The sequence below is a fragment of the Vombatus ursinus genome, unplaced genomic scaffold, assembly GCF_900497805.2.
Source record: "Vombatus ursinus unplaced genomic scaffold, bare-nosed wombat genome assembly UNPS02003292.1, whole genome shotgun sequence".
In the NCBI taxonomy this organism is placed as follows: domain Eukaryota; kingdom Metazoa; phylum Chordata; class Mammalia; order Diprotodontia; family Vombatidae; genus Vombatus; species Vombatus ursinus.
Window position 1 is genome coordinate 2710980 of NW_020943070.1, and position 24984 is coordinate 2735963.

The 24984-nt window shown below is 54.2% G+C and overlaps 1 protein-coding gene across 1 annotated transcript; it reads left to right on the plus strand.

The window, feature by feature from the left end:
• Window positions 1–1644: 1644 nt before the first annotated feature.
• On the plus strand, window positions 1645–24404 carry PDGFB (platelet derived growth factor subunit B). Its single transcript, XM_027870908.1, has 7 exons — window positions 1645–1797; window positions 12771–12867; window positions 16666–16755; window positions 17299–17504; window positions 18800–18944; window positions 21762–21917; window positions 22871–24404. Exons 1-6 carry the CDS (start codon window positions 1741–1743, stop codon window positions 21884–21886), a joined length of 720 nt encoding a protein of 239 aa, XP_027726709.1. The 5' UTR covers window positions 1645–1740; the 3' UTR covers window positions 21887–21917; window positions 22871–24404.
• Window positions 24405–24984: the final 580 nt, after the last annotated feature.

The following is a 24984-nucleotide window of genomic DNA, read 5'->3' on the forward strand; positions in this document are numbered from 1 at the left end:
GCAAATAGTACGTCATCATTCCCATTTTACAGACAAGAAACTGAGGTCCACAGAAGGGGGGAGTGACTTGTCCAAGGTCATTCGGTGCTGAGATGCTCCCAGTTCACTCTATTTGTGGTTGGAAGAGGCTGGGAGAGGGTCGAGCCAAGGAAAAGGAGCCTGGCCTCTGGCTCCAGGGGCAGAGGTAGAAGCGGCGCATCGAGTATCTACATTCTCCCACCCCACCCCTCAGTTTTAGAAGCCGGTGTTTCTGGGAGCGCAGACTCTTCTTCAGCTAATCTGGGACCCCGGGACCCCCAGGTTTCTCCTGCTCAAGCAGGTGGGAGCCTGTCCACTCCCTCCCCCCCGCCAAGGCTTTCCTCCCATCCTCCTTTCCTCTTCTCTCCCTCCCATCCTCTCTTCCTCTCTCCTTGCTTCCCATCTTCTTTCCCTCCCTTCCATCCTCCCTCCTTCCCACCCCCTTCCCAGTCCCTGCCTGCCTCCTCCTTGCCTTCTCCGTGCTGACTTCGGGCCAGCAGAGGAAGGCTGTCTCCACCCACCTCTTGCACACTCTGCCGTCTCCTTTAAAAGCCGGAGCAGCTGAAAGGGTGGCAACTTCTCCTCCAGCCAGCCTGGGCTCTCGGCCCCGCCAAGCTCCCGGGCCCAACCCAGCCCAGCCCAGCCCAGCTCCGGCCAGCTCGCCTCTCCCGGCTCCCTGCGGGGGGGGATCCCCTTCACGCCTGCAGCCGCGACCTCCCGAAAAGCTGCAGGACCACGTTGATTTGCCATTCTAAAAGATTTTGTTTTCCTCTCAAAATAAAAAAACCCAGCCCGGCTTGCAGGGGCGAAGCGAGCCGGGGGCCGCCGCAGCCCAGCGCAGCCCAGCCCAGCTCTGCTCCTGCTGGAGCCGCCCAGACGAGAAGCAGCTCGCGGGCACGGAGTCCACCTGTGTCCGCCCGAGGGGGCGCCCGGGAAGAGGCTCAGCGAGGCGACTCTCAGGCGCAGCCCAGGGCAGCGAGGCCCCGACCCCCCCCCCCCTCGCGACTGGGACAGCGGCCCCTCCAACGCCCCAAGGCTGCAACACGGGCTTTTCTCCCCGGCTCCAAGTGCCGCCCCAGCCCAGCCCGAAGGCGCAGAGGGGGTGCAAAGAAAGGGAACTGGCCGCTGGGGTACACCCAACTTCGGAAAAGTTTCCGGGGGGCTCTGGCCCGCTGATTTCCCCTTTCTCCAACCACAGATCCTGAGATTTTTTTTCACGTCCCCCTACCTCAAATACTGCAATTAAGCTAAGCCTGGGGGAGAGAGGATTCGCCCTCTCTCGCCTGTCTTGGGGAGTGCCAACAGGCGTGCCCTTTTTTTCTGAGGGGTCAGGAGCCCCAGGCTCCGCAGCCTTTCCCAGACAGCCCCCTACTCTCTCCCCACCCACACCCCGGGGGACGGTGGATGCGCGCTCCGGCTCGGGATCCGCCCGGGTAGCGCCCCCAGGCCGCCCCGAGCGCCGGCGCCAGCGGCTGCAGGAGAAGGACGCGGCCAGAGCGGCCCCAGGCTCGCTGGGAGCCGGACGGGGGGCGACGGCGCCCCGGGGGCCATGCGGCTGAGTGGTGCCGGGGGCGGCGGCGGCACCAGCGGGAAGAGCCCGAGCGCCTGAGCCGGTGGGAACCAAGGCGAGCGGAGCCGAGCGCGCACACCCTGGCCTGGAAGCAGGCACGGAGGTGCCCTCCGCCCCTGTGTCCAGAGCCCCGCGGGGCCGGCTGCGTCGGGATGAATTGCTGCGCGCTGCTCTTGTCTTTCTGGTACCTGCGTCTGGTCAGCACCGAGGTGAGTGCCAACGACCAAAAAGGCTTTTTTCATTCTTGCCCCCCATCTCCAGCCCTTTACCCCCTTCGCCCCCTCCTTTCCCTCTTCTGCCGAGGCCAGTGAACTTCCCACCCCAACAGTGCCCATACCAAACGGGGCAAGGATTCGGGGGTACGGAGAGGAAACAAGCAAGGCTGGGGTTGGGGGGCTGGGGAGCAGGTAGGGATGTGCCGGTTTGCGGAGGGTTAATAGCAGCTCTCAGATCAGAAGTTGGGTCAGACATCTGAGTTGCATCTTGCCTTTCCTCTCTTCCCCTCGGCCCCCCCCCCCCCGCAACAACAGGTCAGAAAAAAATAAACAAGTCCTTTTCCTAGATGGGGGGGAGGGAGGATGGAAGGCTCTGTTCTTCCTCCTACCCCAAACCCTTCCAGCAGGCGCGGGGGGGGGGGGCATTTTGGCTGCCGCTTGTGGCCCGTTGGGCCCCCTCCCGGCCCGCTGGGGGGGGGGTGTCATGGGGTTTGGGAGGGTCACTGTCCAGTTCGGTAAGACTCGGGAACCCAGGCAGGGGTGGACGCCCACAGAACCGAGGTGCCGCCGGGCTGTGGGAACGGAGTGGGGCGCAGTCCAAGCCCCGCCCCGCTAAGGTAGGTGGGGAGGGGGTGCGGTTCGAGCAGTGCCGCTAGGAACGGCTGACTCGTCCTCCCGCATGCACTGAGGCATGGCTTCGGGAGGCGGGAGATGGCGAGATCGCGAAGATCTGCCGAGCCCCGGGGAGCGGGGGGCAGAAGGACAGCGGCGGGGGAGGGGGCGCGTCTACCTTAAAGGCACGCAGACATTCCCCCCACCTCCCGTCCCGGGCGGAGGCCCGGCTCGTACCTGCGCCTCGCCCCTGCCGGCCCGCCGGGTCAGGGCCCGGGCTGGGGAGCGCGCGCCGGCGGCTGCCAACGTTTAGCCGCAGGGGAGGCGGGCCACAAAAACGTCGGCAGAGAAAACAAATCAGGTCGGATTCACGCAGTAGTGAGTTGGCTGGCCTGTCGGGAATCCAGGTGGGAAAGGGGCGGGGCGGGCGCGGGGAGCACAGGAGGGGAGCGGGAGGGCTCCGGAGGCGGGTGCAGCGCGCTCCTGCGGCACTGAGGAGGGGGCGCGGGCCGCGGGGGCGGGGAGGGGAGGCCGGGCCGCGGGGGCGGGGGGGGGAGGGGAGGGGAGGCCGGGCCGCCGCCAGCCCACCGCATTTGGACCTCGGAGTAGCGGCCGCGGCCGCCGTGGTCTTTTGTTCTCCCGGTTCCTCCCGGAGCCCCACCCTGGGGCAGCACCAGGGCGGCCGGGGGTGGGGGGCGGGGCGGGAGCAGGAGGTTCCCCCTGTTCCCCACCCCCATCCCCAGGCCCGGCCCGATACGACCCGGAGCTAGCCGGCGAAGGAGGCCAGCTGCCCTTGCTGCCGGTGCCAGGGCGCCCTGGGGACTACGGGCCCCCGACCCACTCACCCCACGCATGCCAGGCACGCACGCACGCCGCCGTGCCCCCCAGCCCCGCACCCCCGCCGCTGCCGTACTGTGCGCCCCAGATCCGCGTGGTCCCGCAGCCGGCGTGCGGCCCCACCTCCTCCACCCCGAAGCCGGCGCCCTCCCCGCAGCCTGGGGCGGGGTCTCCCACCAACAGGTGGGTCCCACCCGGGGCTCCCTGACACAGAGGGCTTGTAGGCGAGGCGCTTGCAGCTTCTCCGTCACCCCGTCACTGTCTGTCCTGCTTTCCAGGGAAGGGGAGGGTCCTTCTTCAGCTTTCCTCCATCACCTCTTCCCCCTCCTTCCGGCCTCCTAGCCCCTGCCTAGCGACCCTCAGAGCCCTGACCTTGGCAGTCTGGAGACTCCGGGATTCCCATTCCCCCTTCTGTGACCAGGGCAAGGCACTAACTCTGTCTGAGGCCTCCTCTTTCTCATTTGGCAAATGGGGATGGAGAAGCATCACGGGAGCCCTGCTGGACCCGAGTCCGGCGAGACGCCCGGTTGCTAACTGTGAGGAAGTTATTATTGTTATTATTATTACTATTACTGCAGTGTTGTGGGAAAGGATCCTGTAGAAATATCTTTGGGTCAGGACCCCTCTGACTCAGCTTGGTGATGACAGGGTAGGGGCTGGGTAGGTCTGGGAGGCAGCAAGGCCTGGGTTCACTTCCCCTCTGTAATATTAGCTGTGTCACCAGAGGCAAATCGCCTAACCTCCCTGAGCCTCAGTTTCCTTATCTGCACAATGAGGGGTTTGGATTGAATTGCCTCTAAAGGCGGGCCCAGGTGCTGACAGGCTGCTTTTGTGGTTGTTGTTGTTTATCAGTCCTTCCTCTCTCGGGCTGCCAGTGTAAAAATGGGGCTTTGGAATGGAGGTCGGATCTGCCCCCTCCAAGGCAACCGGCCCTCTAGGAGAGGCTGGGGTGCTGGAAAGAACAGTGCCCTGCTCAGCAGCCCTGGATCCATATCCTGGCTCTGCCCCGCAGATCGGTGTGACCTTGGGTAAATCACCGCCTTCCTGGCCTCCTGCTTGCCACTTCCGCAAAAGAAGGGGGTGTCCCAGATGATCTCAGAGCGCTGACATTCTGTGATTTGTCTGGTTTGGTTTTCTTCCCTAGAAGGAGCATGGGCAGAGATGACCCAGCGCTCCTAGGATCCTGCCTTTGCCCCGGTTCTGCTTTTTATTTTTAAAATGAGCTCATCTCAGTCTGAGTTAGGAGGTCTGAAGGGCAGTTCCATAGTGTGATGGGGCTTTTCACAGATCCTGGTAACTTTCTCTATTGTGAGCTGCTAGGGTCCCCTGCCATACTAGCCATGGGGCAGGCTTAGACTAACCTTGCCCATGCCCCTACGGAATGCCTGCTTGGATGGCACTCCAGGGCTTGCTTTACTCCTGCCAGCACTGTCAGCTTTCCAGATGAGGAAACTGAGGCCCAGGGTCACACCACCACTAGTCAGTGGCAAGTCATAGACTTGGGCTTGGACTTTTTGACTCCTGTATTTACAGTGCCCCCAGGTATTATAACTAGAAGGTCACCTTTCTCTATAAGATGGTTTCAGAGCCATCCTGGGCCCAGTCTGGGAGGAAGCAGGTAGGAGAAACAGAGGGGAAGGAAACTCTCAGAGAGAGAGAGAGAGAGAGAGAGAGAGAGTGTCTCCATCAGCTGATTCCAGCACTTGGTAGCGTGACTGCAGCTCTCATGTGACTTGCTGTTAGCACCCTTTTGGGTCACAGAAACTCAGAGCTGGAGGGGACCTCAGGGGCCCTCCCACACCCCAGAAGCAAACCTCCTACCGTATCTTTCAAGCAAAAGCTTGAGGAGCTCCAGGGAGGAGGATGCCCTTAGCTCTGGAGGCATCCCAGCCCTGAGGGAGGACTTTCCTGACCTGCAGCACCCCCACCCCAATCACTCTTGGACTCCTCTGGGGCCCAGCAGAACAAAGCTAACCCCTTGCCCATATGACAATCCATCATATACGTGAAGTCAGCCTTCAAGTGTTCCCTTTCCCCACTCTTATTCAGACAAAATGTCCCTAGTTCTTCCAACAGATAGACACAGTCATCACCATCCCCTCCTCAGGGCACTCCAGCTTATCTGGAGATCCCCAAATGGGTGCCCAGAACTGACCACAATATTCCAGATGCAGTCTGCCCAAGGCCAAGGACTGGGGACCCTGGAAGGGATATTCCCCTTCATGAAGCCTAAAATTTCATTGATCAGTTTTTTTCTTGGCTTTCTTGGCTGTCAGGCAGTGATATGGAGGAGGACTGAGGAGGTCCTTGGCCATCTAGTCCCCATGTGTTTTGTTGAGTTTTTTCTTGACTGTGAGATATATCCTGATATGGAGAGAGGAGAACGCCACCCCATCCCTGGGCATTCTGTGCTGGCTAGAACTGGTCCCCCAGCACTTTGGAAAGAAGAGAATGGGGACCTGCCCCCCAGCATCCAGAAAGGGAGGAACCCAGACAGACACCTTTTAAACAGGAGGTGGAAAGAGGGGAAGCAAGTGAAGCTGAAGGTCTCTTTGGAAAGATTGCTATATGGAGCTTCCCAGCAGGAAGAGGGCTCCTGTGGGTAAGGGAGCTTCCTGGACCAAGAGAAGGGAGGCGGCCTGGTTAAGTGATCGTGGTTGGGTACAGCTTCACTCCACAAGGAAGGAAGAAACATTTGTATCTTCTTTCTTTTTAAAGGTTTTATTGTAGCTTTTAAAATAAATTACCTCCCTCAATGGCTAGTTCCACCCCTTCCTTCACCATGGAACCCTCCCTAGTTCTGGAATGCAAACAAGCTGGTCCACTCTCCATAGCTGACAGTGTATACCCTATTCTGCAGCTGTAGGCCACCACCCCCCAGAGCAGAGGGGAGATACGTTTTGTCCTCAATCCTCTTCCTCTTTTCTTCCGGGCAGTACCTGGGAGGGTCATCATAAGCTCTGATGGAGCAGCAGCTGTCCAATGAGGAGGCTGGAGCACAAGCACCTTGTAAAAGTGGGCAGAGGGCACAGTGACCAGGCTTCAGATACGCAGTGGCAGGACAGGGAGGAAAGTTGCAGAAACAGGAGATGAGCTGAGGAGCCTGGTGAGGGGCGAGCAGGTCAGGGAGGGATTGTCTAGCTTTTCATATCTTGGGTTGTTCGCCCAGAGATGCCACAGAATACCAGGATGTTAGAGCTGGACTCAGCCTTGGAGGATATCCTCTCATTTCATAGGTGAGGAAAAGAAGGCCCAGAGAAGTGAAGGTGTTTACTGTGGCCCCCCCACTCCCCCCCACCCCAAGTGAATAGGGACTAGAGTGAGTTCTGGTTAGGATCCTGCAATTACACCAAGCTGCTATCTGAAAAGACTACAGCATCTAAGGCTGATTCAACAAGCAATTATTAAGCACTTTCTGTGTGCATGCAAGCTTCTTTTTTTTTCCCCCCTGGGCCTAGAGCAATCTCAAATACAGCAAGTGCTTAATAAATGTTTGTAAGGCCTCAGCCAAGGAGGTAGGGAAACATATACAGTCCCTCCCTTCAAGGAGCTTACAGCCTAATGGGCAATGCAACTTTTCTCCACCCCACCCCCCACACTTCAGGGAGAGGGAGAATGTATTGGGGCAGAGGAGGCCCAGGCAAAATGTCCTGAGCAATTTCAGGAGGGAGATGAGGGATTTCCCCTTTCTTTCTCAGTAGGCGGTGCCCTTGGTGACTTGATGTGACAAGCTTGGGTGGTGGAGAGCCCCAGACCGCCCCCACCCAGCTGTGGAGGTAGAGGCAACCACAGTGTGTGTGGCTTTGGCTCTGGGTGCCCAGCAGGTGGGTGGGGGATCAGGCCTCTTTGATGGGGCGGCTTCCCTTCTGAGGGAGGTAATTAACCTGCCCTGATCCATGTGGCCTCTTTCCTCCGCCTTCCAGGGAGGAGAGAGCTGTTTAGTTTGGCCCAAGTGGCTGGCTCAGCCTCAGGTACCTCCTGTGTACCTGCCTGCCCGCCTGCCCCACCCCTGCCCCTACCCTGGCCACTACCCCAGGCCTGGGATCAGTGATAACATGTGATAACATCAGGGATTGGCAGTCTTTGGCCCCAGCCCCAAGTGACACCCCTCTCTCTTTCTGGAGAGGGAGGGTGCTCTGTGCCCCAGCTGTGCTAACAGTGTTAGTCAAATCACCAGCTGCTCTCAGGAAACCTGGGCTCCTGCCATCTTCCCCCTCCCAAGCCAAGCCAAGCAGAGCAAGCTGGTCCCTGATCCCCAAAGCTCTGCCCTGGAGCTTCAGGAGTCGTGGTGCGGTGGAAAGAGGTCAGGATTTGGAATCAGAGGGCCCAGGTTCAGATCCCAATTCTGCCACTGACAATTGGCGACCTTAGGGAAGTTATTCTGTGCCTTAGTTTTCTCATCTGTGAGATGAAGTTGGATTAAGGGGTGTCTAAGGTCCTTAAATGTCATCTAGAATTTGAGGCTTTAGGGCCCGAGTGGCCCTGGACAAATCACTTTCCTTTCTCTGGTTTCCTTCCCAGTAAAATCTAGGGGTGGGCTAGCTGACCTCTGCTTTGCCATCCAATCCAGATTTGTGATTGTTCATCTTCCCCACAACCCAGAGCTGGCAGCCCCCTCAGCTTGGAATAACGCCATTCTGGTGACTGAGTGCTGCCTCCCGCTGGAGGCAGAAAAGGCTTGGGGAGGCACACAGGCAACATGTGGCCCAGGGGTGATGGTGCACACCTACGTAGGTAGGGCGCTACCAACATCCACTCTCAGCTCCCTGGTTATCACCATCTTTATCGTCCTTGTGTGGCCACCAAATCTCAGAGCTAGAAGGGCCCTTGGAAAGCATGTGGTCCAACCAGAACCTGAACTGGCATGCCTCTGCAACGTGTACCCCATACAAGGCCTGGAGGGGGAGCAGAACCCCCTAGTGCCTCTCACAGCAGCCTGCTCTGCTGTTGGACAGCTCTCAAGGTTAAGGGGCTTTTCCTCCATAGGAGCTTAATCCTATTTCCCTGTGATTTCCACCTGTTGTTTCTTGCACCTGCCTTGGGGGCCAAGTAGACTTCCACAGGGCAGTCTTTCAAAGTCTTGAAGAAGACAACTCTTACATCCTTCCCTTCTGTGGGCTAAAGCTTTCCTACTTCCCTCAACTGATCCTTCTATGGCAGAGTCATATGACTGTCTTCCTCATCCTGGAGGCCAGCACGTCAACATCCTTCCTAAATGGTGGGCCGCAGAACTCAACCCAGCCCTCCACGTGTGTTCTAGCCAGGGCAGAGACAGCCAGACATTCAACACCCTTGTTATGGACCCTCCTTCTTCCTCTTATTGGAACCCAAGATCCAGTGGCTTCTTTGGCCACCGTGTCGTACTGTTGACCCAATGGCTGTCTCAGGGTCTCCAACTGTGATCATACATCAACTGATACATATATTGACAAGGCTTCCTATAGGGAGGACTCTGTTAGACCAGTGTAAAATATGGTGTAAATATGGATAATACAGTCTTCTTCTTCTTCTCCTTCTCCTCTTTCTCCTCCTCCTCCTCCTCTTCTTCTAACTTCTCTTTTTTGTTTTTTGAGATTGAGTCTCTTTATGTTGACCAGGCTCAAAGTACATTGACCACTTACTGAATGGCCCCACTGCTAATCAGCATGGCAGCTTTGACTTGCTTGGTTTTTTCCACCTGAGCTAGTTTGTACCCCCTTATCCAAGCCCACTGACCCCCTACCTCCACCCAGACATATTGGTGGCAGACTTTGAGAGGATGCCTGAATGGTTTAAACCTGACTGTAGCCCAGAACTTCTGAGTGCAAAAGATCCACCAGTAGTGGGGATCATGTGTTGGCCACTACTCCAAAGAGGTATTTCAGAAGGAGCATAAGATAAGGTCATACGTTCCAGAGGCTAAATTAATAGCATAGGTGGCACACTGACTGGGTGGAGAATGCTGAATTTAGTACCAGAAAGACTTGAATTCAAAAACTGCTTCAGACACTTACTAGCAAGTAGGGTGGGCACAGCCTCATTTTCCTCATCTGTAAAATGGGGGTTATAATAGCACTTACCTCCTAGGGTTGTTTTGAGGATCGGGGGAGATGGTATATTTAAAGTGCTTTGTAAACCTTAAAGTGCTCCAGAAGTGAGAGCTAGGAGGAATAGCAGAGTTTGGAGGTAGGAATGATCATCCTTGGGGGATTCAGGGGTTCTTTGGTGGAGAAGGAAGCCTATGAGGTCAGAGCTTAGAACATGGAATATCTTTAGAACAGAGAAGGTCAAAGCTGGAAGGGACTTAGAACAGAGAACGGCAGAGCTGGAAGCGACCTTAGAGCACAGGATATTAACATTGTAGAATGTCCAAGTTGGAAAGAACTTCAAAGACCCGTGTAATCCAAATCTTTTGTCAGTCAGAAAGCATTTTTTAGGGGTCTGTGGTGTGCCTGGCACTGTGCTAAGCCCTGAGGAGGCAAAGAAAGGCAAAAAACAGCCTGTGCCCTGTTGGAGCTCCCAGTCTAAGGGAGAAGGTAAGGTGTATACAGATGTAGAGGAGGAGACAGAAGGTGGTCTCAGAGGAGGAGGAAGGCCCACACCCTGGTTGGACCTTGCCTAAAGTCCTCTAATTTGCAATGCAAGTGAGTTGGGAGTCCAGCCCAGAGGCCCCTTGTACTGTACATGCTGCCTCAGGGTTAGGGGTGGCACCCAGACCACCCAAAGGACTCCCCTGGATCTCTCTGGTCCCGTTCCTCTCATGCCCTGATGCTCCAATGTGATGCTGCAGGTAGCTGTCCAGGGGACAGAGTGTAACTCGACAGTGCCAGTATCCCCTGCAGAGCACTGCCCCCCACCCTTGCTCTTCTCCATTGCCCCCCACCCTCAGACGCTGGTTCAGAACTCAGCTGGGAAGCCGAGGCCTAGCTGAACCTCGGGGAGCAAAGTTCCTGCCTCCCCAGACCCTACAGAGCTCTAGCCAGGCTCCCTTCCCCACCCCCACCTCAGCCTGTGTTTCTAGAACCAAGTCATGGGAAAACAGCTCCTCCCCCCTGCGCCCCACCCTCCCTCAGCCTTAACTAAACACCAGGAACCAAAGTTTGAGTCGGTCAACATTTACTCTGTGTCTGCTCTGTTTGGAGGCCTGGCCTGAGTTGTTAGAGGTTGGAAGACAGCAGAAAAGGCCTGGCCTGGTCACAGCCAGGTTCCGGAGACCCTGGTTTGTGACCTTGGGCAAGCCCCTTCCCGGGGCCTCAGTCTCCTCATTGGCAGAAAGAGGTGAAAGACATGTTGTATACTCTTGCATTCAGGAAGCACTCCCTAATCCACCACTCTACCATGTGGGGTTGGATGCTGGAGACCCAAAGAGCCCCTGCCCTCAGGGTGCTCACACTCCAGGGAGGGGCACTGGATCCCCAGTCTCCTTCTTATCAGCTCTGTGACTACAGGCAGGGCATGTCACCCCTCTGACCCTCAGTCTCCTTTTCCAGAATGCCCGCCCAATCGACCTACTTCCTCACAGGGTTTTTAGGAAGGATCTAGTCAGATGGCAGATGCAAAGCTCTTTGTGAAAGGCCGGGTAAGTCTCGGCTTTTACCGTGGGGGAGGCATCGTAGTGCGTTGCTTAGACCAGCCAGCAGAACTGAGTTTGAATCCTGACCCTAATGCTTCCTATCCTTGGGACCTTGTGTGAGGTACTTCACTTTCCTGGGCCTCAGTTTCCTCCTCTGTAAAACAAGGAGGTTGGACTAGATGGCCCCTAGGGTCCCCTACAGAGCTTCAACCTAAGGTTTTAAGAGCACCTTCTAGCTAAAAACAGGATGATTGCAGTGAGGGTCCGAGTGAGCCCCGGAGGGACGCCTGTGCTCAGGGGAGTACGTGTGACCGGGGGGAGGGGAAGGTGGGCGGCCTCCATTGAAAAGAACCTTCCCGACAGAGGAAGTATTTGCAGAGAAGGCTCCCCTCACTAGGGTCTTGCCGTTAGCATCTAGGAAACTGAGTGGTGAGAGGAACCTGCAGTACCAGGCCCTGGCCTGTGAGATCATCCTTCTCCCAACAGTCTAACTGGGCAGGCAGCTGGAAGAGCAGTGTTTGCCGTGCTGAGGGCTGCACACTTGTTCATCCCTCCAGCTTCCTTTCCCTCCCTTTGGAAGCTGGTCTTTTCCCTGAGCCCTTCTTTGCCCTCCCCCCACCTCGTGTGGGATGTTGGGGGCCGCCCCCAACCCGCGTGAGGTGTGAAACCTGAATCCCATGTGATATGGCCCAGGATGGCCGATGATGTCATATGGCCCTTCGAATGCTTGCGATGTGATATTGTAGGATGGATGGCTTCCCTGGAGGAAACTGGGCCATGGGTGGGGAATGGTTCACCCCCTTATTCGGTTTCATGTGCTTTTGGGGAGAGGCCAGGGCAGTGCTCTGAAAATAGTCTTGGCTGGACACTGGGAGAAGGGCGGATTTCAGGCCTTGGGGTACCTGGGAAAAGAGCTCCCCTATCATGCAAGAGGCTTGTCTGTCTGCATTTTCAATAAGCATTTATTAAGCATCAACTACATGCAAAGCACTCTGCTCAGGGATGGGGAGACAGAAATAAAAAAACATGGGAGGCTTTGAACTTCAGTGGGAAATGAAGGGATTGGGGGTAGGAGGACCTGATTTCAAATCCCTTTCTGCCACTTACTACCTGTATGACCTTTGACAAGTCACTTCTCCCTGGGCCCTACCTTTCTTATCTGGAAAATGAGGTGATTGAGCTACATGGTCCCTTCCAACTCTAAATGTATAATCCTAGAAACAGCATAGGCTCTGTCCTCAAAGAGCTAACAATCTGGTGATGGGGATGGATCATGTGCACAGGTCAGTTTCCTCATCTGTAAAATGGGCTAGATGACCCGAGGTCCCTTCCAGGGTCAGAGATCTGATTTTATGGTCTGAGTGACCTCTGAGCCTCCGTTTTCTAACCTGAAAGATGAGGGCTTGGGGTAGCTCTTCTCTACGGTGCCATCCGTGCATCCAGAGGATGCTACAAGGTAGAGCGTGGCAGAGCTAAAGGACGATCTCTAGGCACGTATGAGGATGGAGATTGGGATTGGGGGGAGCGTCACGACAGAGACAGCCGCTGAGCTGGGCCTTGAAGGGAGAGGAGGATTTCAGCAGGTACCCAGAAAGAGCACGCGCATTCCAGGCCGGAGAGGGCCAGCCTGCCTCAGTGATCAGTTATGTCCCACTCCAAGGGAGGGTGGTTAGACACACGCGCGTGCACACACACACACACACATGCGCGTGCGCATGCACACACACAAGCACATGCACACACACATGCACACAGTGCACACACACACATATGCACACGCACACACGCGCACACACGCGCACACACGTGCACGTACACACATGCACACAAGCACACACGCGTGCACGCACACACATGCACACATGCACGCACACATACACACATGCACACACACACATGCACACACACGTGCACACACACCCCACTTCCAAGCTCATGTCTTCCTGTTTGTGTCTTTGCCTGGCAGGGGGACCCTATTCCTGAGGAGATCTATGAGCTGCTCAGCCACCCCTCGCTCCGATCCATCAGCGACCTCCAGCACCTACTTCGGATAGACTCCGTAGGTAAATCCAGTCTGCCTGAGCATCTCGCCCCTTCATCTCCCCTCCCTACCCTCTACTGGGGACAGGGCATCCACTGGACTAAAAGAGCCAGGTGACCTTGAGCAAGTCACTTCCCCTCCTCTGAGCCTCAGTTTCCTCATCTGTAAAATGAGGAAGACTGTCTTGCCTCCAGTATTTCTTCCAGCTCTAAACCTGTCATCCCCATAGTTCAAATTTCCTCACACAGCAGGGCTGGTGGCAGCCTGGGCCCCAGCTTCTCTGGGGACCTAGCTATGTCCATTCATTGCTGGGCAGGGCCAGCCCATCTTGATGTAAAGGCTGGAAAGAGGACCAATAGCAGGGAGGCAGAAGAGTAGAGGGTGAGGTGCCCAGGTTGCAGGATGGGCACAGGATGTGCCCAGAGCAATAGGATGGTTTGGGGCGGGGGGGGGAGTGGGAAGCTACTGTATTTGCTACCCGTGTGACCCTGGGCAAGTCACTTCCCCTTGACAGACTTCAGTTTTTTCCTCTGTTAAAAAAATGATGACATTAGACAAGGTGATGTCTCTCAGCTCTAACTGATCCAGGTGTGTATGGAAGCTGGCGAGGGAGGGGATGGCATCTCTAGGGAGTACATCCTCCTTCTCTCGCTGGCCACTAGCCCAGTCTCTGAGGTCTCTTGGGGACACCTGCCCCAGTGGAGCCCAGATCTCAGGCACGTGCTCCCGGGCACACACGTGCCAGGGCCAGCGGGCTGGGTCAGGAATGTATTTATAAACTCGGTCTTCAGGGCAAATTCCATTCTATTCTAACCTCTACCCCCTTCTCCACAGCCCCCCCCACCCCTCCCCCAGTTCTCTTTCTCTCTAGGGTTTTGTCTGTAGCTTTCTGATCCTCGCTGAGACACTATCTATAGGGGAACAGAATTTCCTCTCTTTGTTCCTTCTACCAGGCGGCCCACTGGCGTCCTCTCAAAGGCATTCTCGCTCCCTTTCAAACTGGCCTGCTCTTGGTGGGAGGGTGGGGGGAGGAGAGCGAGAGGGGGCACCAGCTGTGTTCACCTATTGTTTGCCTGGTTGAGAGGAGACGGGGCTCCCCACCCAATGGCGGTCTGCTCCAGCCCACTCTCAGCCTGGTGCCCTTGCAGCCGGGCCACACAATGGGGCAGCTTCCAAATTTAGCAGGCCTTCTGCTAGCAAGATCTCCTCCACCTCCCAGCCTTCCCACAGTCCCCTCACCAACAATGCAGCTGAGAGCGGGATGGCAGAATAGGGTGGAGGCCAGCGGGTGGCCAGAGGGGCAGCGGCAGGATCCCAGTAGCAAATTTGTCTCAAGATAACCACGGAGCTATTTTGTTCCTAATCAACCTAACCTCCATAAGAGTATCTTTCCCTCCCCTCCATCCATCTCGCTCCTTCTCCCATTCCCCCCAACCCCCAGTGAAATTCTAAGAGAGGGAGGGAAAAATCCAAGGAGACAGTCGGGTGGGGATAGACAGACAGACACTGTCATGGGACTAATTGGGAGGATGGAAATGCATCCAGCAGGACATTTTCCAGATTCCCCTGAGAGAGCAGGCCGGCTGGCTGGAGGAGGGAGCCTAATCTTGGCCTCAAGGGACCTGGTTAGCTGGAGCTGAGTGGAGCCACACATGGCCAGAGGACAGGCCAGAGGGAGAGCTGGGAAGGTGTGGGAGTGGTCAGGAAGCCCAGGGATCAGAGGCTTTAGAGCCAGAAGGGCCCTGGGCCTTTGTGCAGCCCCCTGCTTTTACCGAGGCCCAGAGAAGGGGTTGACTTGCTGTTGCCACCAGACACCTAGTCCTAAGGCTGGCATTTGAACTCAGATCATCTGCAGGGGAGTGTGGCATAATAGGAGGAGTTGGATAACCCGGGTTTGAGTCCTGGCTCCAACACTATTTACCCACATCTCCTTGGGCAGGTCATTTCCCTTCGCTGAGAACTGGCTGGTTGGGCTGGTTCATGTCTGAGGTTCCTTCCCTTGAACCCCCTTTGACATTGATGATCTGTAACATGGGGATAATGAAAGTACTTCCCTCCCAGGGTTGTTGTGAGGATCAAATGAAATCAGAATCGTAAAGCACTTACTATGTGCCTGGCACATGCAATGGTAGCTGTTATTATTATTAATCACCCGGCAAACATTTCTTGAGCACTGAGCCTGGTGCTAGGGCTACAAAGACCCCAAAATGAATCATTCCCTGCCCTCAGTGAGCTTCCATTCCAGGGAAAGGGTGGGGAGAAGCCCCATGTACATAGAGCTCTGACCTTGGACTCAGAGGATTTATCTCTGACGCTTCCTCTGTACGACTTAAGTCACCTCCCTGTGTCCTTGTCTTTAAAGAGAAGAGAGTTAGGATAGGTGGTCTCAAGGGTTCCTTCTCTCTCTTGGACCCTTTGAAGTACACACGATAAAGGCAAGAGGGCAGAGGGAGACACTGGGAGCTTTGTGACCCAGGAGAGGCTTCTTGTTGATGGCATTTGAGTCTTAGAGGGGAGTAGAAATTCAAAGAATTCTTCGGGATTCTAAGAATGAGAGATTACCCCTCCCATGACCAGCCAAAGGCTTGGAGGTTGTCATTGGAATTCTGCATGTGAAAGACAATGGCCTGGAGCCCCACTTCACCTCCCACCTGCAGCCTCCATCCGAGGCTGGCAGGTAGGCTTTGACTAGAGCCGGTCAGGGGGGTAGAGTTAGTGACTCAGCTGGGGAAATCAGTGTAAGAGTAGAGGGCACCGCTCCTCCCTGGCTTAGAAAGTCAGGACACTTAGAGCCCAGAGACCTAGGTCCCCTGTAGCTGGGCAAGGCACTTGTCTCTGAGCCTCAGGCTTTCCATCTGTGAAATGGGGGCAGTGGTCATGGAGACCCCAAGGCACTGTAGTAGACTCAGCCGGTTAGTCCTTTTAACTTTCCAGCCCTCAGCAGAACAGAATGATCCACAGGGTTGACCTACTCAACCTTCATTTATGCTAGAACCTTTCCTCTATCTGGGGGACAAAAGTATCGACTCCCAATACCAATGGCCAGTCCAGGCCTCCCTGAGAAGGCCCTCTGCCCTCTCAACGAAGGCAGTGCCCAGGAGTAAGGAGGGGCTGAAAGTAAGAACGCTACCCTGCCCTCTCCCCCACACCCAACTTCAGCTCCCCCCTGAGGATTCTGGGAATTTCTCCATTCAGCACTTCCTGTGGGAAAGCAGGGGTGGATGGGGGCACTGGAAATAAGTGAATGCTCAGGGTCCTTGCACCCGCCTGGCCTGGGGGACCGGAGGTTTCACTTACAGTAGCAGAGGGGAAGGGCTATTTTTAACTCCATTTCTATGGGTTCTGGCCAAAAATGTGACTCTCTGACAGAGGGTGGGGTTGGCAGCCCCAGGGGAAGAAGGCTTGACTCTACCAAGCCTGTAATTGTTGCCTCCACCCCCTCTCAGTCTTCCTTGCAAGACTCCCTCTCTCTCTGCCCGCAATCTCACATAGGGCTGAGGAATCATCTTGGGTAGAAGAGGATCTGAGGATCCTAGCTCCAGAGACCGTCTAGTCCAAGCCTCTCGTGTGATGGATGAGGAAACTGAGGCTTGGGGAGGGATATGTTCAAAGCCACACCCCCTCGGTACCAGTCGGTGTGTTTGCTACTCCCCCACAATGCATCGGTTGTACCTGATGGTACCACTTGTGGTGAAGCAGATGACCAGGGACAGAGGATGGAGGTTCTTTTATCTCAGCCTCCCCGGGGAAGATCCCCATCCCTAAACCCAAGGGCCCCATTGCCACGGTCCTGAACATGAAGCTGGTCCTTCTCTTGCAGGGGAGGATGTGGCCCAAGTGGACCTGAATCTGACCCAGGCACATTCCCTGAGTGAGCCGCTCATCCTGCCTCGTGAAAGGAGGAGTGTGGGTAAGATGGGAAGGGATCCTGGGAGAGACTGGAGGGGCTAGGGAGAAACCCCCATGGTTCCCTCCCTCCCTGCCTGCCCTGCTGAGCGGGAAGCTTGGGAGAGACAGAACGATTCCTTCCTTCTGGGGAGTCCGAGGACCTGGATTTGAACCTAAGCCTGGCTTCTACTAGTCATGAGACCTTGTTCAGGTCCCTTTCCTTTTCCGGGTTTCAGTTTTCTCCTCTGTACCATGAAAGGGCTGGACCGAATCACCTCCAAGGTCCCTTCCAGCTCTATATGGGGGCGGGGGGATGGTGTCTGGGGATGTGGCCGGCCTTCCCGCCGTACCACGGGGTGGTGAGAGCCCCAGCGTGGACTCAGAAGACATGGGTGGGAGTCCCAGCTCCGCCTGGCCTGAGCTGTTTCCCTGGATGAGTCACTTAACTTGTCTGGGCTGCAGCTTCCTGGGGTTGGGCCCCCAGGGTCCTTCTCAGCTCTCAGCTGCCAGGCTCCCAGAGGCCCAGGAGGACTCCGTCCGATGGCCACTGCCTCCTCTTCCCTAGCGGCTGTGACCGTGGCCGAGCCAGCCATGATTGCAGAGTGCAAGACGCGGACAGAAGTGTTTGAGATCTCCCGGCGCCTCATCGACCGCACCAACGCCAACTTTCTGGTGTGGCCGCCCTGCGTGGAGGTTCAGAGATGTTCTGGCTGCTGTAACAACCGCAATGTCCAGTGCCGCCCCACCCAGGTGCACCTGAGGCACGTACAGGTGTGTGTCTCTGGCTGCGCCGTGCCTGGTGGTCTGGGGCTGGGCTCCCTCTCCAGGTGGAAGGGGCCCTGCAGAGAGAAACTTGGAGCACCTGAGGGCTGGGTGACCTTGGCCAGATCCATAACTTCTCTTGGCTTCAGTATTCCCATCTTTAAAATGGGGGCCTTGGACTAAATGATCCTAAAGGTCCTATCTCCGCATCCTGTCGGGGTGCTATTGGGGCAGCTGGGTAGCACAATGGATAGAGTTCTGGAGCTGGAGTCAGGAAGACCTGAGTTCAAATCTGGCCTCGGACACCCATCAGCTGTGTGACTCTGGGCAAGTCACTTAGCCACTGCTTGACTCAGTTTCCCCATTTGTAAAATGGGGATAATAATAGCACCCACCTCCCAGGGTTGTTGTGGGAGAATCAAATGAAATAATCATTGTAAAACACTTAGCACAGTACGCAGTAAGTAGCTTATAGATGTTAGCTATTATTACTGTTCTAAGAAGGAAGAGGGACACGGGGAATCCTCATCCCCTCCCTGAGATCAAATGTACACTAAGCATGTTGTAAACTCTAACATGCTACATAACATTAATTATCCATCCATCCATTCCGTAAGGATGGATTAAGGGCTTCTATGTGCTGTTTCCTGCAGCAGGTGCTACCCGAGCTGAGTTTTGAAGGAGGCTGGGGAGGCTAGCCTCTTCCTTTTCCTCGTCCTCCTTGATGCTTGCTGGCTCCTAGCACCTCTAGACCTCCCTGGGCTGTTTCACTTTACTTGTAAAGAGGGAATTCAGTGGGTATTAATGACCCTTTGAGTGGCTCCATGCCCCCAACCTCTTCCCCCCGGTGTCCCTCTGTCCTGTTCACCCTCACCCAACTGGAGGTCCTTACCAACTGGAGTGTTCCCAGGGACAACCATTCCCTTCTCCCTGATGGATTTCCCCTCCAGCCATCTGGAAATGGGCACTTGACAGCTGCCCAAACCCCTGACAAGTGGGCTCCCCCACACTTCCTCCCAGACAGCCACCTGCCCCATCCCTCACCCCCACAGCCGACCCCTGTGAGCTTGGCTGGCACATGAGGGATCACAGGAGCAAGGATGCTCACCATCTGCGGCTCAGAAATGGAAATGCCTCTTCCTCTTCTTAGGGGGTATTTGTACTGGGGCTGCTGGGCAGTCTTGTTTGATGGAAAAAGTGAAGGGAAGGTGGGGGTTGGATTTTCTGATGAAGGAGGAAAGGGTCAACGTTGGGAGATCTTACATCTTCTCTGCTCCGTTCTTATTTCCATCAATCTCCTACAGGTCAGGAAGATAGAAATTGTGAGGAAGAAGCCGACCTTCAAGAAGGCAACAGTGACCTTGGAGGACCACTTGGCCTGCAAGTGTGAAACGATAGCAGCCCCCCGCTTCTCCATCCGGAGCCCCGGGAGCACCCAGGGAAACAGAGGTACTGGGCTCTTTCTGCGAGGAGCTCGGGAAGGCAGCCAGGGGTGCCCAGGGGTGCCAGAGGCTGGGGTGGGAGTGGATGCCAGAGTCCTGAATCCTTGTGGACAGATGCCCAAATTCATCATCAGTATCATCATCATGACCAAATTCAGCATCAACATTGCCATTGTCACGACAACCAACATTTCTGGAGCGCTTTGAGGTTTGCTAAGCTTTACAAATATTATTTCATTTCATCCTCACAACAATCCTGAAAGGTAAACTAAGGCAGACAGTGGTGAAATGACTTACCCAGGGCCACACAGCTAATAAATGTCTGAGGCTAGATTTGAACTCAGGTCTTTCTGACTCCAGGCCCAGAACTCTATCCATTGCACCACCCAGCTGCCTTAACATATCTCGACCATGGGCAAAGTTGCTCCCTTTGTTTGACCCTGCCCCTCAGCCATCCCTCAGACCCCTGCCATTGGTAGAATTGAAATTCAAATCAATTCCAGCACTTGGCATTTATTAATGCCTGCTTTGTGGAGAGAGAAATGATAGGGTGAGGAGTACAGAGAACTGGGACTTTGGAGTCAAAAGGACCTAAAGTGAATCACTGTGTCTTTGGGTCTCAGTTTCCTTCTGTGTAAAATAAGGGAATGAGGTGACCTCTAAGGTCCCTCCCAGATTTAACATTCTATGATCCTATCAATCTGCTTCTAAAATGAGTTAACTATGTGACCTTGGGCCAATCTCCTGGCCTTTCTGAGAAATGGTCTCGTCATCTGTACAAGGGAGATTATAACATTCCCTATTGGTGGTTAGGGGGCAGCTAAGTGGCGCAATGGTTAGAGCGCTGGACCTGGAATCAGGAAACCTCCTCTTCCTGAGTTCAAATCTGGCCTCAGACAGTTTCTAACTGTGTGACCCTGGGCAAGTCACTTCACCCTGTTTGCCTCAGTTTCCTCATCTATAAAAATGAGCTGGAGAAGGAAATGGCAAACCATTCCAGTATCTCTGCCAAGAAAACCCCAGATGGGGTCACAAAGAGTCAGACATGCCTGAAAAATGATTTAATGACAACAAATTGTTGTGGTCAAATGGATGATGCCTGTTAGGGCTTTGTATAACTTTAAAAGCATCGTGTAAGTATAAACACCTCAGCAGGGGGAAAGATGAAATGAGATGGAGTCAGAGGACATGAGTTCAAATACCAACTCTGCCCCTTACTGCTCTGTGAGCCCTTGAGCCCATTCTGGAGCTCCTCTGGAGAGGCCTCATCTCTAGAAAGAAGAAGGTCCAGTCCAGCTCTGGATCTCAGATCTTAGGAAATGTGGGACGAGTTGACCTTTGAATTTTGTGTTTGCTTTTCCGTGTATGTGTTGTTTTCCCCAATAGAATGTAAGGTCCTTGAGGGCAGGGACTATTTCTTTTTCATATGTGCAGTCCTATGTTCTAGCACAGTGCTGGGCACACTGTAGGTGGTTAACAAATTCTTGTTGAGTTGAATTAAATGACGAAAGGAGCTGAACAGGCCATCTCTGTTGCCTTCTCTTCACCAGGGACCCACTGTGAGACCTTAGTTTGCAAAGACACCACGCCCTCTGTGTGTGTGTGTGTGTGTGTGTGTGTGTGTGTGTGTGTGTGTGATGTTCTTGAGGTTTCTTAAAATAAATTTGATAACTTTTATCTTTACATCACCTACATTTCCTAGTGTATTTCTCTTCTCCCTTCTCAGATAGCCTCCTTGATAAAAAAGAATGAAAAAGAGAAAAAACAAAAACCACACACCACCATTTGTTTAGCCATTCCCCCATCAATGGACATCTCTTTTGTTTCCAATTCTTTGCTACCACAAAAGGGAGTGCTATAAATATTTTTGTGTATGTAGAGCCTTTGTTTTTGTCCATGGCCTCTTTGGGATATATACCTAGCGGGTGAGGTGTCTTTGGATCAGAGAGCGTGGATATTTTAGACGCTTTCTTCAAGTCATTTCAAATTGCTTTCCAGAATGGTTAGAACCAGTCTCAACTCCAACAAAGACAGCATTCCTAACTCTCCACAGTCCCTCCAACATTCCTTGTTCTCCACTTTCATCGTCTTTGCCAGTATGCTGGGTTCAAGATGGAACCTAAGAGTTGTTTTGATTTGCATTTGTCTTATCATTAGTGATTTGAAGTATTCTTTCATATAATTGTTAATAGTTTGTGACTCTTTTGATAATTATGTGTTCACATCCTTTGACCATTTATCTGTTGGGGAATGGCTTTTGTACTTGTATATTTCCACTAATTGCCTATATATATCTTGTATATCAGACCCTTCTCAGAGATACTTTATGCAAAGATTTCTTTCCAGTCAATGGCTTCCCTTCATAGTCTAGTTAACATTAATTTTATTCATGCAAAAACTTTTCAAATCCACATAATCTAAAGTATCTATTTTATCTTTTGTAATCACCTCTATCCCATGTTTATTCTTTCAAAAATCACTTCCAGTAATTTTTCTTACTTTTCCAAAAAAATTTATTTCTAATAATCCCAGTACCCTGATATGATCTTTAAAATTCAGGGCGTGTTTCCATTTTGAGTTTGTTGCGGTATAGGGTGTAAGATATTGGTCTAACCCTAATTTCTGCCAGACTGCTGTTCAGTTTTCCCAGAAAGTCTTGGCATGTAGGAAATACTTTCCTATGCAATCTACGTTTTGGGGGTTGAGTTCAATGATTTCTGATTCTTGCTCACAGTCTAAACTGTGTAGAGACACGGTATCGTTACTTCTTCACTACCTTTGACATGAGTAAAACAACAGGCTCTTTCTCTGTCCTTCTGAACAGATGGATCCACCCCAAACAAGGTGACGGTGCGGAGGGTTCGGATCCGACGGCCGCCCAAGGGGAAACACCGAAAGTTCAAGCATACCCACGACAAGACGGCCCTGAAGGAGAGCCTTGGAGCATAGGGCCACCTGCCAGGGAGAGCATGATGGGCAGGTAATGGGAAAGGAGGTGAAACAGGGAAACTTGAGTCAGAAAACCTCCCGTCCCTGGGTGTTCCTGGGCACCTGACCCCACTGGCCCTTCCTTAGGATCGTTCCTGGCCAGGGAAATGGGCCAAAGCAGATGGCACGATGGAAGAAGTGATGGGTTTAGAGCCAGGGGCTAAGGGTTCAAGTCCCAGCTTTGCCACTAACTCCCTGTGTGACCTTGGACCCTTCACGTCCCCTCTGTGGTGCCTCAGTTTTCTATAATGGGAGAAGGACGGATTAATCACTACTAATAGTCAGACGGTTGGGGTCTCAGGTTCCATCCCACTTTTCCTCCAGCAGCCAGCCTTCGGCCCCCAGCGTGGCTCCCCCAACTGTCACCAAAAGTGTAATTGTAGTTATGTGAAGTCCCCATGGACCCCTCACTCGCTGCCCTTCAAATCCAGCCTTCTTCAGGAGTGCCGCCCACCAGCCCTCAGGACACTTCTGCCCCTGACGTCCTCCAGAGTTTCTACCTTAGGGACCCCCTCTTCTGCCTGATCTCCCGACCGTCCCTGGATCTCCACGGACCCTGAGCTCTGTCCCACAAAGCTGACATGACTCAGGATCATCAGTTACAGGCTTATTGAGCTCATGCAAGAAGGAACTTCAACCGTCCTCTTGTCTGACTCTCCCCTCCCCCATTGTACAGATGGGGAGACTGAGGCCCAGAGAAAGGAAAAGACTTCCCCAAGGTCACATAGGAAGTAGAATAGTCAAAATTTATGTATCACTTCAAGGTTGGCAAAAGGCTTTCCATACAGTAGAAGGATCCTTGGCTCTGGGGTCAGAGGACCTGGCGTATCAGGAGGCATCCTCCCCGGAGTCCTTTGGGATCCCTGGAGTGGGCTGGGGGGAGCCACGTTCTGTGTTCTCTGCCGGGGTGTCTGACCACCATGTTCTTCTCTGTTTGGCTTCCAGGCTTATTTAATGTATTTCTCGTATTGCCCCCATGGGGTTCTTGGAGTGAGAATATTGTTCTTGTCTGTCCGTCTCGGTGGCCGACGCGGATGGCAAATGGTGCTTCCCCTGTCCCCCGGCCTTGCAGTGAATCTTCTGTCCCTCCCGGCTCAGCGGCACCCTCGGCTCTCGCCCTCTGCGCCCAGCAGCTGCTGGGGCTCCCAAAGGCCCTGCACCCCCACCGCCACCCCTCCCACAGACAATGGGGAGGAAAGGAAGAAATGGAGGATGCCTTTGGTGAGAGGGGCCGCTTCTTCCATCCTCCCTTTCCTCCCAGAGGCCCAGCCTGGGTGATGGATGGGACGCCCACAGTAGGGGCCTGAGGGCTCGGAGGGCTCCAAGCACTGATTGTACCCCGAGGACCCATAGGATCAGCCTGGCCACGTGACAGCCCCGAGCCTGAGTGTCTTTCTGTGGCCGTGGCCCTGGACTGGTGGGGCTTCAGGCAAGAACCTTCTTCCCGTGCACTCCACCGCTGGCCAGTGCCCAAGGAGCATGGAGCTGGGCAAGGCAGTCCCTCTCCCCGTGTCCTGCCCATTCCCTGCACTGTTATTTTACTTTTTATGCACATAATTTTGAAACTGTGGTTTCTTCTGAAGCGGGTTTTGCCATGGGAGAGCAGCCTGTGGCCGGTCGTGCTGACGGGAGGCTCACCTCCTGCTCCTCAGAGCATTGTCTCAGGTGGGCTGGAGACTGTTCTGCTGAGGGAAGCCAGACCCAGTCTGGTTATTTCCTTATCCTGTCTCCCCCGACATTTGCTGCCTCCGTCCTTCTTTCTTCCCTCTTTCTCTCTCTCTGCCTTCATTCTCCTACATCATGGTCAGCCCCTATGCTCCCCCAGCCCCAGCCTGGCAGCTCCTGGGTGGGGCAGGAGAGGGGTGACAGGCAAGCCAGGGACAGGAGTGGGAGGGAGGGAGTGAAGGCCCCTAAGTAAGGGAGCAGCTTTGGTGTGGTGGGAAGACCACTGAGTCTGGGGTCTGCTTCTGGCGTCTGCCATTAACACCCCCACCCCAACCTCATCCCAACCCTGTGACCTTACCCAAGTCCCTTCTGCTCTCTATGTCTCAGTTTCCCCATCTGTAAAATGAGGGGGTTGGACTAAATGATCCTAAGGTTCTGTCCAGCTGTAAAACAAATCCGTCCCTGAGCGTCTGGGGCCTCTCCTTGAGTCTGCTTTGGGGACACGCTAAAGAAGAGTCCCTTGGGAGAGAGGAAGGCCCCAAGGGACCTCATTGCAGTTCCCAGAGGCTGCTGAGTCTTGGAGGAAGCCTGCCCTCAGGCTTGGCCAGCTCCCAGGTGTCATCGGGGAAGGACTGGGTGGGATGACTTGGGCTGGGAGGGGCAGGCTTGCCTTCCCCTCCTTCCCACCTTCTTCAGCTCTTTCCCCTACTCAGAAACCTGCTTCCTTCAGTTTTTAAAGTCGGTGATTATATTTTTTTTGGCTTTTCTTTTATTTTTTAAATGTAAAATTAATTTATATTCTGTATTTAAAGTTGTAAAAAAAAAAAAAAACCAAACCGTATGAAACAAAAGCAAACGAATCCACCGGTTCTGTCTCATCGGTCACCTTTGTGTCCTCCTCCCTCCCTCCCTCCCTCCCTTCCTCCACGGGGGAGCAGACGGGGGGGCCACTGTCTGGCTCCCCCAAGGAGCCCTTTGCTCTGGGTCTCCGTCACCCCAGCCCCGGCTCTGAAGGGCACGGCCACTGTTTTTCCTTCCATTCTAGTGCCCACGGTAGAGTCCTGGACTTGAGCTCAGGGGAGCCCTGGGTTGGATTCTAGGCTCTGCTGCTTAGCAACTATGAAACCTCGGGTAAGTCACTTTGCTTATCTGGGCCTCAGTTTCCCCATCTGTAAAATGAGAGTATTGGACTAGCTTGTCTTTAAAGCTTTTCGCGGTGCTAAGTGTTATAGAAGGTAGTGTGGTGTAATAGATAAAGCGTTGGACTTGGAGTCTGGAAGATCTGAGTTCAAACCCGACCTTAGACATGTAATAGCAGTGTTGACCCTGGGTAAATCACTCCACCACTCTGAACCTATTACTTCATGTATCAAATGGGGATGATAGTCCTCCCT

Bases quoted from the DNA above. Each gene is read 5' to 3' on its own strand.
- PDGFB (XM_027870908.1), top strand. From the start codon at position 1,741: ATGAATTGCTGCGCGCTGCTCTTGTCTTTCTGGTACCTGCGTCTGGTC. The intron at 12,868-16,665 runs GTAAATCCAGTC...CTTCTCTTGCAG, and splicing joins ACTTCGGATAGACTCCGTAG to GGGAGGATGTGGCCCAAGTG. The intron at 17,505-18,799 runs GTGTGTGTCTCT...AATCTCCTACAG, and splicing joins TGCACCTGAGGCACGTACAG to GTCAGGAAGATAGAAATTGT.